This window comes from Phyllostomus hastatus, unplaced genomic scaffold, assembly GCF_019186645.2.
Source record: "Phyllostomus hastatus isolate PE091 unplaced genomic scaffold, TTU_PhHast_1.1 phas_contig_210, whole genome shotgun sequence".
In the NCBI taxonomy this organism is placed as follows: domain Eukaryota; kingdom Metazoa; phylum Chordata; class Mammalia; order Chiroptera; family Phyllostomidae; genus Phyllostomus; species Phyllostomus hastatus.
In genome coordinates, this window is record NW_025333737.1 from 2,538,159 (window position 1) to 2,553,387 (window position 15,229).

Consider the following 15,229-nt stretch of genomic DNA (forward strand, 5'->3'; position numbering starts at 1 on the left):
TCTAAGAAACGGACTAAAGTTATGGTTTGTTTAGATGAGCCTGGATTACTTGGCTTGCTTCTGTGACATTTTTCTGTCTTTAATAGTCACTGAGTTTGACGATAACAATGCTATCAATGTAAGAGAGTATAAACATTTGTAAAGGCAGGCAAATGCTCGGTGTTTTGGGTAGTGTGAGTTACTGTTTTTATTATAGCACTTTGAACCTAAATATCTACTCTTACAGAGAATTCTGGCCTTTGCTAATTTTTTGTTTCATTCAACTGTACCTCTCTACTCTGACTCAATACTGATGGTGTGTCGGTTTTGCTTTTGCTGACTTACTCATTGTTATTACAGTCATTCTTCTGTATCTATAGGGGATTGGTTCCAGGACCCCCTTGAACAGCAAAATTGGCAGATCCGAAAATCCCTTATACAAAATGGTGTATTTGTATGTAACCTACGTACATCCTCCCGTATACTTTAAATCATCTCTTGATGCTTATATACATAATACAATGTAAATACTTTTCTAATAGTTTTTATACTATTGTTTAGGGAATACTGGCAAGAAATAAAGTCTGTACATGTTCCATACAGACACAGCCATTGTACACCTAACTATATAATTCACGTCAGCAAAAACATAACTGTTTTCCCCCGAATATTTCTGATCTGCGATTGGTTGAATCCATGGATGTGGAACCTGCAGATGCAGAAGGCCAGATGTTGAGAGAGCTGGAGTCTTGATCCCGATTCCTTCCTAGTGAAATCTGCAGCTGTCCAGTCCAGATTAAAGCAACTCGTTTTGTTTTTCTGAATAACTGAAATGCCTGAGATTATGCAGAGCTTTAGTAAAAAGCCAAAAGATAAGAGTGACCTGAGTGGAGGTAGGGAATAGTTCATTCATAGCCCAAATAAATTATTCTCATGTATTTCTTGGTAATGAAGATTTAACACGACAGAAGGAAAGAAAACATGATCTAATCTAACTGGCACACGTGGCCTGACCTTAAGAGAATGTGTACTATGTTACTTCGCTGGTGATGTGTGTTTATCCCAGCAGGGCCGTCCTTCCTGTCCGTCATCCTGGTGAGTACTGGCTGGCACGCCTGAGGCAGAGCCTGCCTCTGCGTTTCTCTCAGACACCTGACAATCTTAAACAGCATTGCTGGGATTTTGTTTCTACAGATAACATTGTTTAATAGTTTGTTACTATTCTCTTTGGGATTTCTGCTGTTAAGATGGATGGTTTCTGAAAAAGTAGTGTTAATGATACAAACTGGAGGTAAAGAGAGCAGAGATACGTGGGCAGGGTGCTTTGCCCTCTGCCCAGGCTTGGGCTTCAGTCTTCCCCCACTGGTCATGTTCATGACCATAACCTGATTATTTCACAGAATGGACAAAGATTCCTTCTGATCTCAAAAGACATAAAAGGAGATTATTAATTCTTAGCTTACTGGGCCCTTTGGATTACTTCATGTTGGTGAATTCAGATTCCTTAGCTGGACTGAAAATTGGATGCACATCTAACGTGCTGTAAACCCCACGTGGCTTTCTTCTCCCCACTGCTTCTTGAAATACTTGACTCTACATTTCTAACTTGTTTATGAATCGTGTCAGAAACATTTCACAGTTGGATGAAGGAACAGACCTTGGAACTTGTTACGTTGTCTTTCATTTTGAAAAGTTTATAGGCTTATTAGAATAAATAGTTTGTAAGATTTAATCTGAGAAGAACATAATCTTTAAACCAAGATGACCCTAGTCTGATACTAGAGCCTGTTTTCTTAACCAGTAAAACGTGCTTCTCTGTTCTAGTAGCATCGAATCTACGCATGGAAATAACATAACTCGTGGTCTTTTTTGACCAGGAAGTAGTGACTGAAGGGACATAAAACTATATAAAGGATCTGAAGACATTGTGTAAATGTCCAGTGTCAGGAGGAGGGGCTCTTAAAGTGCCATTTGGCTGGGAACGTAAGAAGGAAGGGCTGGGTTTGTGTCTGAAGTGAGCATATTGTGAGTTGGGTGAGTAAAAAACTGAATGGAGTCATCCCAAACTCCCCAGAATTATTTTGCAAATGTTGCTTTATGTTTTGCTTTTTGTGTGTGAATGCTGCTTTATAGTTTTTTTTTCTTAATTTTTCTTATCTTGGACAATTTTAAGTACATATAAAGGATATATGGTTTTAAGGAACCCCCCATCACATGGGCCCATCCCACAGCTTCAGTAGTTATCACCATTCTGCCATGCATGTAACAGGTAGCTTTGGTTGTTAATAAATTAAATTCTTACATAGTCTCCCTAAGGAACCAGTCATACTATGAAGCTGCTCTATGATTGGTTCACATAATCATGAGATGGTGTTCTGGTCCTCATGTTTGATGCAGCACAGATCTGAATGGTGGAATTACCATAACACAGCTCTTAATGCTTGTTTAGTCTGGTTTCTTAATGTGCTAAATAACAACCTTTTTATGGAAAAAGCCATACCAATTTTTTGGCCAACCCAATATATTACTTAAAGATAACTGATTATTTACAGATCTTTTTGAGATTCAGTTTTGGGTTTGTAGCACAAATAATATAAATTACAGTCAATGTTGAGCCGAGCTTGCTGAAACAAGAGAAAATTACATGAGCCAAAGGCAGAGGCTTCTGATTTCATAGAAGAGGGCGAGATACAAATTTGTTATGTCACCTCAGGGTTTTCCTGTCTCTGCAGGCTTGGGGAAAGCACTGTTACCGTCAAATGCGGGTATCTGAGCTCTTGCAGAGGGCCATGTCATCCTCTGTTTTTATTAACCAAAGGGCCTGCGTGGTGGGGATAAAAATAGTACATTTGAATAGAACAGGAAGCGTGTGCTCTCAGATTGACTGCTGCTTTCTTATCAAACTGTGTGACTAGGAGAGGGCTACTCTTTGTGAGAGGGGGACAGACTGTGGGGCAGAGGCCCTAGGACCAGGCCTCAGTTTCAGGGAGAAGTCCCCTCATTTAAGAGACACTGTTGTATGTATGTTTGCTTTCTCCTGTGGAGAGGATCTGTTGTTTTCACCAGGTTGTTCCCAGCTGTGCTCACATTGGTTTGAGAAGGACAGGGGTTTTGAAGCACAGAACCTGGAGCCAAACTTCCTCAGTTTGCATCCTGGCAGTCCCCGCTTTTGCCTGTGTGGGCCTGGTCATGACATTGAACCTATCTAAGCCTTCGTGTGCCCAGCTATCGAGTGGAGATAATAACTGTTCCCACCTCAGTTGTCAGGAGAGCTGCACCAGGCATAGAAGTGGTGCTCAGACATGCTGGCTGTCATTGTCACTGTCTTTCGTGTTACCTGGAGGCAGATGAGGGTGGGAGAACAATAACGAAGGCTCCTCGGCCTTTCCCTCCTGGAGGAGTGCCGTCTAACTTAACCCTGTTTCTAGCTTTGTGTCTCTAAGAATTCAGGTCCCCTGTGCGACCATTGCGCTGCATCACCAGTTTACTGGAGGGATGACTTGTCACGTGAGCTTGGTATCACCAGAGGAGCGGAGGAGGCGGCCAAACCGAGTGCTGAGGGAAAACCATTAGCATTAGCCGCACCTCACATTTCTCGGTGGGATGCAGGGAACCCTGCACAGACTGTCTCCGACCCCCGCAGGAACTTACACTTACCTGGGACTCGGGCAGGGGATTTGAAGAGGGCTGTGATACAGCACAGTGACATTCATGGCGAGCTCCTCAGGCTGAAGATACAGGATAAGGAGTTTGAGGGAAGCAGAAGAATAGGTGATTCCTCCAAGAAGGCAGATGACAGAGGGAGGAAGGACCAGGGAGGGTCCTTCCCTGGGTGGGAGACAACAGGAAGACATTAAAGCTGAGGTTATTGGAACAGGTGAGGAGCTGGAGGCCCAGGGACTAGGTGGTGTCAGGGAGAGCTTGGAGGTAAATTGTTCTACAGCAGAGCAGTCAAAAAATGAGTCAAGGAAAAGGCTTTGGTGTTGGATTTTAAGGCAGTTTTTGGAAATTTTTAGAGGGGCGGGGGTGGGAGCCCAGCAGTCCTATTATGCCCATTAGCAATGTTTTAGTACTTCCTTCCTTCAAATGCTGGGGGAGGGGGCAGTGGAAACTGGGACAATTTCGGCTGTAAATCTTGCCCCATAGGTGTCAGTAATGCATTATAAGAACAGGTAGGTAAAGCATAAACACAAGGATAAGTACGAAATAATATAAGGGATAAACCGCAAGGGAAATGGTGAGTGATTGGAAATGTGAAGGCTCCTCAGCAGTTCGCCAGTGGTGAGTGGAGTTCTAGGAAAGGTATGTGGGTTGTGCTTTTTGTTTTGGAGAGGAAGTGGCCGGCCAGCCACGGAAGTGGTGTCTGAGGGGTAAGGCCAAGAAATAACGTGGCCTGCCATCTGTGGAGCTCTTGAGGAATGATCGAAAAGCGGGCTGTGTCTGAAACAAATAGGAGTAGCGGCACTTTGGGTGTCAGAAGGCACTGAATTTCTGCCGGAAAACAGAACCTTGGATGACACCTAAATTTTCCTCTCCTGTGCGGCAGTGAGACCCTGACAGAACTGTGTGCTCTCAGATGTGCCTGGGTCGCACTCACTGGTGCAGGGGGAGGGGAAATCAGACCGGTTGGAGAGTTGCCCTCTGTCCTCCGCCCAGAGGTGGACGGGCTTCTTCTGGACTCCATGGCAGAGGACACTTCCTCGGGAAGTGTGGACTTCTGCTGACCGAACTTTGTTGTGGTTTGATAGTTTAAAAAATATACCCACAAACCAAAACAACTCTCTTTCTCTACCACGCTTTGCATTCTACCTTTTTCCTAGTAGATTTATCAGGGAAATGGTATCTTCTCTAGTTTTGTTTTGTTTTTTTTTATTGTTTTTTTTTTGAAGGAGACCACAGTTAATATCCAGCTACAAGGGTAACCCTTCTTTTATCAGCAAAAGGTTCAGAAGCATGAATGTGTTATCACCACGTACTTTGGTATTTACTCTGGAGGAAAAAGAACCTTCTCAGATCACTGTCCAAATGTCTGTCTCATAAGTGGTGATGTTTTAAAAAGATTGTTTGTTTTTACACAGAGGGAAAGGGAGCCACATCAATATGTAGTTGCCTCTCGTGTGCCCCTGGCCCACAATCCAGGTATGTGCCCTGACTGGTCATTGAACCGGCACTCAATCCACTGAGCTACACCAGCCAGGGCTCATAGTGGTGATTTTGGTTCTCTTCTTCTGGTTGTGGAATATTTTTTCAGGAGGGAGGGAGTTAACATCCAACCCACGCTGTTCTCCATTCTTCTAAATACATGCACTTAGAATACATGGCATCTCTTTGATTTAAAGATACAAAAGATCTCATAAATGGGCCCTCCAAAAGCTGGGTGCATGACTGTTGATGAGTGATATGTGAGCAGATGAAACTGGTTCCAAGCAGCGAGGCGCCTAAGCCAGGTTACACGCTGTTATCTGTTGCTAAAGTCGTTAACTCTGCCTCTTTGCTGTTGAGCTCTGTGCCTCTGTGCTCTGTTGGAGGAAGACCTGGATTTCAGTGGGGGCTTTACTTTTGGCTGCGAGACTTCAGACAACTCATGCCAACCCTGCCTGACTGGTAATGATATTGTCAGGATTAAAATCAAAACAAGGACAGCAGATGTGAAATTGTATTGGAAAGTGTCACCTCCCCACAGATTTTTATGGGGGTGTGTGTCTGTTTGCTTTCTAAGTATAATTCATTTAGTAAATAATAAAATTACATTGTTCCAAAGTTAAAATACAAAAAAGTATATAAAGAGGAATCTTGTATCCATCTCTGTCACTTCCCCTCCTCTGCTTTGAGGTACCCATTCCTGTTTGTTTCTCTTACATCTTCCCAGAGTTTGTTTGTGCACCAAAGATAGTGCATCTTGTACCCTGCTCTGCATCTTCTCGCTTCACTTATCGATATGTCTTGGAATTTCCTTACCAGTATGTTTCCACATCAGTGCAGCTTCATTACCTTCCATTGTCTGGATGTACCATAGTTTGTTTAACCAGTTCCTGTACTAATAGAACTTGGGTTGTTTCCAGTCTTTTGCTGATACAGACAATATTGCCGTGAATTAATATGTGTACAATGCTTAGAATAGTGCCTGACACACAGTAAGAGCTACACAGTCCTTGCTGATGTGACTCAGTGGATTGAGTGCTGGCCTGTGAACCAAAGGGTCTCCAGTTCAGTTCCCAGTCAGGGCACATGCCCCAGTTGCGGGCCAGGCCCCCAGTAGGGGGTGCACTAGAGGCAACCACACATTGATGTTTCACTCTTTCTTTCTACCTCCCTTCCCCTCTCTCTAAAAATAAGTAAATAAAATCTTAGAAAAAGAAATAGTGCCTGGCACATAGTAGGAGCTAAATAAATATGAGTTATTATTGTGCATAAATAAATACACAGTATATAATTCATGTCACGTGCATGCGAGTGCTATGTGTCTGCTGGGTAAAGTCCCAAAATATCATTACTTGGTGACAAGGGTAAATATATGTATTTGAAATTTTTCTAGATATTGCTAAATTCCATTCTATAGGAATTGTGTTATTTTGCACAGTTGCAACCTACTGTCTATATCAGCGATTTTCAGCCGGTATACTGTAAAAACTTTTAAAACATGCATGTGCCGCAGCACACTGGTTGACTGTTTAGTGTCAGGTATTGCGTGTTTTAAAAACTCTTGCAGCACATAGGTTGAAAGTCGCTGCTCCGTGTAAATGTACGGCATTAAGGCATGCTCTGCAGTGACACAGTGGGTACCTAGCAGAAGTGGCTGATGCATTGTCACTACTTAGTCATCCACTAACATTGTGCGTGTTCCTGGTTGGGACGAGACTGTGTCAAGGCCTTAATGAGCAATGAGCTTTTCATTGAGACTATATTTCTGATGCTTTCTTATCGCTCAGCCTACTTTTTTCTTATTTATTTTTTCATTATAATAGCAGAAAAATGTTTACATAATACCAAATTTGGAAGCCAGAAAGGAAAAGACTGATAAGCTTGACTTCATAAAAAAAAAGTTTTAGTAGACTAGAAAATATCATAAACTAAATTTGAAGGGAAATTATGTAATGGGGAAGTGTTTGCAACCATTGTTATAATTTATAAATATTTAGTTCACTATTAATGATTACTATGAAAAAGGCAAACACACCAGTGAAAAACAGGCAGAGGTCCCAAGCAAGCATTTTACAAAAGAAAACTGTAAACAGCAAGCAGACATGTATACACAAATTGAGGTTGGACCCAAAGAGAATGTTGTAATTATATATACCAAGTACTGATGAGGATATAAGGAAATTAAAAGATAATTAAGGGTGTAACAGAGATTTAGTTACAAGAATACCTGCCGCAGTGTTGTTTCTAAGCACGAACAAAGGTCTGGTTTCCAGTGGCAGCGGAGTGACGGGATGCATTCAGTTCACCCTGCAAATTCAGCACTTTGCCATTATCATGTAAATAGATGTGCTTCTTTTTTATCAGTGTGAAAAGAACAGTATTGGAAGACTGCATGTTTAGTACTTTGTAACAGAAGAGCATGTGTGATATCACGTTTTCACTAAATGTATGCAATCTATATGTAGAAACTATCCAAGATGTATGTAAAATTGGAAGAGGGCTTATCCCAAGGTGTTGGAGTCATGGGCAGTTTCAGAATTTGTCATCTCCTCCTCCCAGCCACCTCTTCCTCCTGCTCCTCATCTTTCTCCTCCTGTGTTTCCAAGATATTTTTTTAAATTTTATTTTAATCATTGTTCAAGTACAGTTTTCTCCCTTTTACTCCCATTCCAGCCCACCCACCCAACCCTCCTCACTTCCCTCCCATTACCACTCTCCCCCTAGCTTTTGTCCATGTGTTCTTTAAATTTGTTCCTGAAAACCCTTCCCATTCTCCCCTGAAATTCCCTCTTCTCTCCCCTGTGGTCACTGTCAGTCTGTCCCCTATTTCAGTGTCTTTGGTTATATTTTGCTTGTTTCTTTGTTTTGTTGTTTAGGTTCCTGTTAAAGGTGAGATCATATGGTATTTGTCTTTCATTGCCTGGCTTGATTCACTGAGCATAATGCTTTCCAGCTCCTTCCATGCTGTTGCAAAGGGTAGGAGCTCCTTCTTTCTTTCTGCTGCATAGAATTCCATTGTGTAAATGTACCATAGTTTTTTGATTCATTTACTGATGGGCATGTAGGTTGCTTCCAGCACCTAGCTATTGTAAATTGTGCTGCTATGAACATCGGGGTGCAAAGGTTCTTTTGTATTGGTGTTTTATTGTTCTTAGGATATAGTCCTAGCAATGGAATTGCTGGGTTGAAAGGCAGATCCATTTTTAGTTTTCTGAGGAAGTTCCATACTGCTTTCCATAGTGGTAGCACCAGTCTGCAGTCCCACCAGCAGGGCACTAGGGTCCCCTTCTCTCCACAACCTCTCCAACACTTGTTGTTTGTTGCTTTGTTTATGATGGCCATTCTGACTGGTGTGAAGCGGTATCTCATTGTGGTTTTAATTTGCATCTCTCTGATAGCTAGCGATATTGAACATTGTTTCATGTGTCTTTGGATCTTCTGTATGTCCTCCTTGGAGAAGTGCTTGTTCAAGGCCTTTGACCCATTTTTTAATTGGGTTACTTGTCTTCTTAGAGTGGAGTCGTGCAAGTTCTTTATATATTTTGGAGATTAAACCCTTGTCTGAGGTATTATTGGCAAATATGTTTTCCCATACAGTTGGTTCTCTTTTTTTTTTGATACTGTTTTCTTTAGCTGTGCAAAAGCTTTTTATTTTGATGAGGCCCCATTTGTTTATTCTTTCCTTTATGCCCCTTCCAAGATATTTTATAATGAGCATGAACTGTCTGGGTAATCTCTAAGGACTCAAAAAAGCAATATAACATTTCAGAAATACAGGGGGGATCACCTACCTTTTGATATAAGATTATCATTGTTTCATGGTTTCCCCCCATATATCTCAGTTTGTAACATAGTTGTAATAATATAGGATATACCGTTTTTCTGTACTTTACTTTTATCACTTTTTAACTTTTTCCTGTTACTACATAGTCTTCACAATTTCATTTCAAATGACTAATGTTTTGTAAAGTCGTTTCTCACTCTTTATTAGGAAGTTTGAATTGTGAGACAAGTGTCTTACTAGAGACTTGTGAGTGTCTCACAAGAGTCACTTGCAAGAAAGCAAGCAAGGTTTTTGCTTTCTTTTCTGGAAACCTCTCTTCAAACTCGAGTTATCACTGGCAGGTGGAAGCTGGCAGTGGTGCGATGAGGCCTCAGGAGACGGGCTTCCTCAGGTGCACGCAGCCAGACAGGTCCCTCAGAGCAGAACAGATGGCTTGACTTTGTCACGCCCTTTTTTAAAAACAGCAACAAAAATTAACTGCAAATAGCTTGTTGGTAAGGTGAAGTGCTTCATAGAACAAGGAAAAAAATATATAACATATATCTAATTCATAAATGCTGATGACGCTTCTCACCTTCATCTAGGTTTAGATCTCTAGGAGGATTTCGGAAAACTGGGTTTCTCTGGTAAAGTGGCCCTGAAGCCCTCTGCCATTAGAAAAAGGGCGGTCCCCAGGGAAGACAGAAAAATCTGCGGCAGGGATCCCAAGGTTAAACTTTCCCTTAAACCAACCCATTGAAAGCTGTTCTGTCGCGAGTGAATTTGGCTGACGCTCCCGAGCTGCGCCCACAGACACTGGTGCGCTTCTCGGAACAAACACAGAAACGGGCCGGCTTCTGGAGGCCCTGTGTGCTTGTTTGGTTTCTTTCTCGTTGAGTGTAAACAAGACATTAAAATTGAAACAGAATTTAATTTTGCCTTAGTTCCTAAAGCTGACTCTCTTTATCCATTTACCTCTGTGTTCCCCTAAATGTAACCTTGGGGTCCCTGCGGCAGATGTTCCTTGTCCTTCCCGTTTTCCCCGGCGCGTCGTCTTCTGCCGGCCAGACGCCCGGAAGCTGCGCCTTCCCTGAAGTCAAAATGGCCCCGTTCTGGCCGCCTGCGTGGATGCTCTGCTGCTCCCTTGGGTGCCAGACATACTGATCCCAATCTTCTCAGTCAAACTCTAGGACATGCAGTATCAACTGTTACAGCAGCCACAAGTTCATTATCTACTCGGAGTGCAATTACTTTGCCGCCCCCAAGACCGTGGGGTGTTTGTGGGCCCCAAAGATCTCATATCCTGAGAGAGAGGCTAATCATGGCAGGTCCTCTTGGCAGGGACACCGAAAGGGTGGATTGCGATCGATAGGAGTTTTAATTTGTGAGGACTTAATCTGATCTGCTTTTGGAACAAGATGTGTAGATGTACTTATTGTCCATTTTCTCTGTGCATTCTTTGAGGACTCATTTGATTCTGTGACGATAGTATTGTCATAAGGGCACAGAACTTTATTACATGAGTCTGCCTCTGTCCTTCACCTGCCTGGCTGTCCAGTTGCTGCTCCGAGGATTTGTTCAGCCTGCGTTGCGGTGAAGGGAAGGATGACGAATGTCTCAGATGGTGTAGTGTTTAGTAACCTGGTCTTCTGCCACCAGAAGTTCCTTTTTGGGAAGGCAGATACTGCATTTCTTAGGATGCAGCGAGAAGTGGTGCCGGTCGGCCCTTCAGGTGACCAGGCTTTGGTTGCTAGACCTCGGTGGCGGTGCTGTGGGTGGTGGTCAGCAAGGGCCAGGTCCTGACCAACCGGCGCAGCAAAGCCGGGGACTCTGGAATGTACGATGGAGACAAACCACAGGCGGCACAGGCCACAGTGTTTGTCCGCGCTCTCCTTCCCCATGTCTCCTGCTGGGAAAGGAGCACTGGACAGGAGGCTGGCATCAGGGGCCGAGGTGCACCCCCTTGCCTCGCTGGGCCAGAGCCCTTGAGCACTTCTCCAGGGCATCTTCTTTGGAGGGTGGGCGTGCTGGGCCGCATCAGGAGGAGCAGGCTTTGCCCTCTGTCGGCGGTGAGGCGCGGGATTGGGCGTAGATGACCTCAGCAAAGCAGTTGTGTTTTCAGGTTAAATGATGTCCTCTGTCACACCACTTAGCTTACAAAATTAGACTCACCATCATGTTGCTTTTAATTATTTAAAACGGTCTTGCTTTTAGAGCAGCAGTTCTCTGAGTATGGCCCGAGGACCCCTGTGGATCGCTGGGACCCTTTTAGGGGGTCTGCAAGGTCTTCCATTCCGCAGCAAATGTCTGTCCGAGGTCAGGTTTTCTCTGCTTCAGGCAGAATAACAGCTTGCAACGGACTGAACACAGAAGGCAGATACTGGAATTCAGCTGTCTGTCGTGAATCCAGGCATTATATTGTAAAACAGTACCACTTTTCTAACTAAAGTTTATTTTGTTTTGGAAGATATATTTTTTCCTAAAAATAAATTATTTATATTCTTGTTTTTATGTTTTTTTAAATTTTTATATGCATTAATATTTTAAACTTTCCATTTAAAGTTTTATTTTGGTAAATGTCAGAACTTATAACCCACGTAAACAGATTCTTGGTTCTCCACATACAGTCTCGGCCCTGGGGCTGAGAAGTTTGAGACTGCTGCACCAGGGGACTCCTCTGGAGGAGGACCCACATCTTCTCCCTTTCCCTTGGTCCTGTGTAGTAAGAAATGATGTAGCACAGACCTAGATTTGCACAAATACTTTCAGAGAAAATTGGCTTGTGTCTGGAGCATGGTAGGGTGCAGACACAGCGAGGTGGTGGTGGTGCTGGTGGCAGTTCCTGCGAGTCCTCGGATGTGCGGGTGTGTGTGGTGCCCTGGGTCGGTGTGCGTTTGTGCTCTAGGCTCATTCCCTGGCCCAGTCTTGTTGTTTGTTGTTGTTTTTTAAGATTTTATTTACTGGTTTTTAGAGAAAGGGGAAGGAGGGAGAAAGGGAGAAAAACATCGATGTGTGGTTTCTTCTCACATACCCCCCTACTGGGGACTTGGCCCACAACCCAGGCATGTGCCCAGATTGGGAATCAAACCAGCAACCCTCTTGGTTTGCAGGCTGGCACTCAGTCCACTGAGCCACACCAACCAGGGCCCAGTCTTGTTTTAATACCTACTCTGGAGTCTTAGGTGAAGCACTTTTCCCACTGGTCAAGTTTGTCAGAAGTACGTTCTTGAAGGGGAATTTGTGTTGTCCCAGTGGAGCCTGAAACACAGGTTGATCTTCCTGAGAGGAGCAGGCAGGTTTCTGGGAAGGGTACCTAACGACACCACCCTCTTTCAGCTGAGCTCTCAGCCTGGGACAGTAGCTCGCTGTGTCTCTGTAGTCCTGCCCCTGGAGAGATCCATACACTGGGGAAGAGGGGATGAGCAGCTGTCTCAGCCTTCCAGTTCCGCCTGCCCCTTATGGAAGATTTCCTCCTCAGAAAGCAAGGACTGTTGTAGTTTGATCCACAAAATATCATTGGCAATGAGTGTCTACTTGGGAATGATGGCCTGGCCCCCTCAAGACTCCCCTAGCAGTTTGTTTGTCTAGGACAGAGAGGAAGGCAGGGGAACAGCCAGTGATGCTGAGCAGGTAGGTAGGGTAAGAGTGGAACTGGTGTGCTTGCCCTTCTGACCCTAGAGATTAACCCCCTCAGCGTGGCTGTATGAACAAGAAGCATTTCGCCTACCCTCTTGACTCCTCCATTCCCCATCAGTGAGGCAGCCTGGACGGTGCACTAGCACAGGATCTGCTAACAGCCTTAGGTCCAAGGCCCAGCTCTGAACCTCACCTGTGTGACTGGGCATGCTGTTTAGTTACTCTGAGCCCCAGATTTCTAATTGGTAAAAATATAGCCCTACCTGTCCTGTCTGCTTCACAGAATTGCTAATAAGACCTAGATTAAGTGGGATTATAGACAAGAAAGTGAAAAACATGTACAAAACTAGTTTGGTGAAAGGTGGCTTCTTAATGGTCAGTGGGTTTCTGCTCTTCAACCCTTGCCCTCTGGACTCATGAGGCTTCCATTCCTCCCTCCAGGTTACCTGTGCATAACCGATGAGTGGTTCTCTGAATATGTCTACGAAGTGGTGGTGGACAAGAAGCATGTTCCCGAAGAGGTGCTAGCTGTGTTGGAGCAGGAAGCCATTGTCCTGCCAGCCTGGGACCCCATGGGGGCTTTGGCCAAGTGATAGCCTCCAGTTCTTTCCTCCTCCTGTGGAACCTGAAGTCGCTGCAAAGGACAGATCCAGGAACTGAAGCCAAAGTTACACATGCGACTGTGTGTTCCCATAGGACACAGTCAGACTCTTGGATTTCTCCTCCAGGAACCTCTCGGGGAAGTGTGCTTTATGTCAAAACAAAATATTCTTAAAGAAAATAAAAGGGAAAGATCAGGTCACATTATCTATTCTCCTCACCTCCAACAGCTCAGGATCTCTTAGCGTTTTAATCAGATATAATTGTGTGTCTCAACTCTGTCAAAAAGGTGTGGTCCGGTGTCTCTTTTAATAAGACAGGAGGGGATGAGCAATCGAGGAGTATGGAAAGAAAACGGACCTAATGCTCCTTGTTCCTAGAGTAGCGTTGGGGGAGGGTCACCCTAAGATTCGAGCTCTCCAAGCTGCATGCTGCCTGACAGTCCGCTGCCCTTCCGGATGGCAGTCGCTGAATTCGGTTTTTCCCAGGTGAGTTCATGTGCCTCTCACAGCCCAGGAGTGGGAGGTTGATCAGTTCCAACCTGATTTCTTCCTGTCGTTCTGAATTGGCGGGGAGCACAGCTGTGCTTGAGTTGGGGTTAAGTAGACACTTAGAGAAACTTGAGTGAGAGGACAGCGAAAACCTTATCATGATCTGAATTATAATTATTAGGAGACGCTCTGGCCAAATGGTTTAATTTCTGCCTCTGGAATTGGGAGTTGGGTGGGCAGGAAAAAGTGATACCCATTCTTTCTGACAACTAGATGGTGCTGAGAAGCTTTTAAATAAAACACTTTGCTAAATGAGAGTAAGTTGGCTTATTTGATCTAAGAAGTGTTTCTGTATTTAGCCACAAAAGAAGGCAACCAGGTGACTCACGTTCTGCAAAGTGAAAAAAGAGCCAGGTGGTTCAGGGCTCTCCCGCTTCGGCTCGTCTCTGGGGTGGGACCCTTCCCAGCCTGGACTGGTGCTCACTGGCTTCCATGCACATAGTTCAGAGTGCTTGTGTCCCTCCAGTTAGCCATTTTTTAATCCTCACCCGAGGATATGTTTGCTTGTTTTTTGTTTGTTCGAATTGATTTTAGAGAGAGGGAGAGAGAGAGGAAAAAAAAACCATCAATATGGTGCGTCCCTTAGGCGGCCCAACTGGGAATCGAGTCTGCAGCTTTTTGGTGTAGAGGACAACACTCCAACCCACGGAGCCACCCGGCCAGACAACCACTGCACCCAGATCCGGGTCCCTACAAGGGTGGAAGGGGTCAGCCTCAGAATGTGCTGGAGATTATGTATTTTACTGAGACTGGGCCTTCTTTTGCTGAAAGCCAGTAAGTGTAGCCCCCTAATAAATACTTCCATTGGTGCCTGAGCCCCATACCTTTCTGACTGTCCAGGAATCTTCTCAGTCCTAGCAGGGGTGTAGTCTAACAGCACTTTCCTAGATAACATTAGATAAAGGCTCCGGCTTTCATCAAAGTGTTACAGAACTCTGGTAATCCTGCCCCAAGCAGGAGAAGCAAGTCAATTTCTAGACACATCATGGCAAAACCTTAGAACACATCTTAGAAGCATCCAGGAAGAAAAGACAGATTACCCCCAAAGAAAAGACAATTAAATTGATAACTAAGTTCCCGACAACTGTATTAGCCAGAAGACAATGAAATATATCTTTTAAGTGCTATGAAAAGTTAACTGGGAACCTACACACCTATACTCAATGAAACTGTCAAGAACAAGGATGAAATAAAAGATATTTTTATTCAAAAACTGTTGGTGGGCTGTCTATGGAGCACACTCATGCCTTTCCCCACCCCCTACTTTCCCCAGGGTACACGCCTTCCACCCCCCAAACCACACCTCTCCTCTCCCCTCAAGGGTTCTCCCTCACCAGCCACCACTTCTGCCTTTCCCTCCTTCTCCCTCTCCCTTTCCCCTGCTCTGCCCGCTGAGCTTCAAGGTAACTTGTTTCCTGAGCCCATTTTTTTCTATGGCTCACTTTTTCAACCTCTGACTTTCTAAATAAATGTTTTCTTATAATTTGGGCAAAAAAATAATAACTTGCCCAAACCAAAGGGAAATGATCCCATATGGAAGGTCTGAAGAGAAAGCGAT

The 15,229-nt window shown here is 44.2% G+C and overlaps 1 protein-coding gene across 1 annotated transcript in view; it reads left to right on the forward strand.

The window, feature by feature from the left end:
• The window catches only part of BLMH (bleomycin hydrolase), a 40,846-nt gene extending 25,962 nt beyond the window's left edge, over positions 1 to 14,884 (forward strand). Inside the window, exon 12 of the mRNA XM_045837542.1 lies at positions 12,962 to 14,884. Within this exon, the coding sequence (XP_045693498.1) occupies positions 12,962 to 13,113 (152 nt within the window). The 3' untranslated portion in view covers positions 13,114 to 14,884. The remainder of the gene's footprint in view (positions 1 to 12,961) is intronic.
• Positions 14,885 to 15,229: the final 345 nt, after the last annotated feature.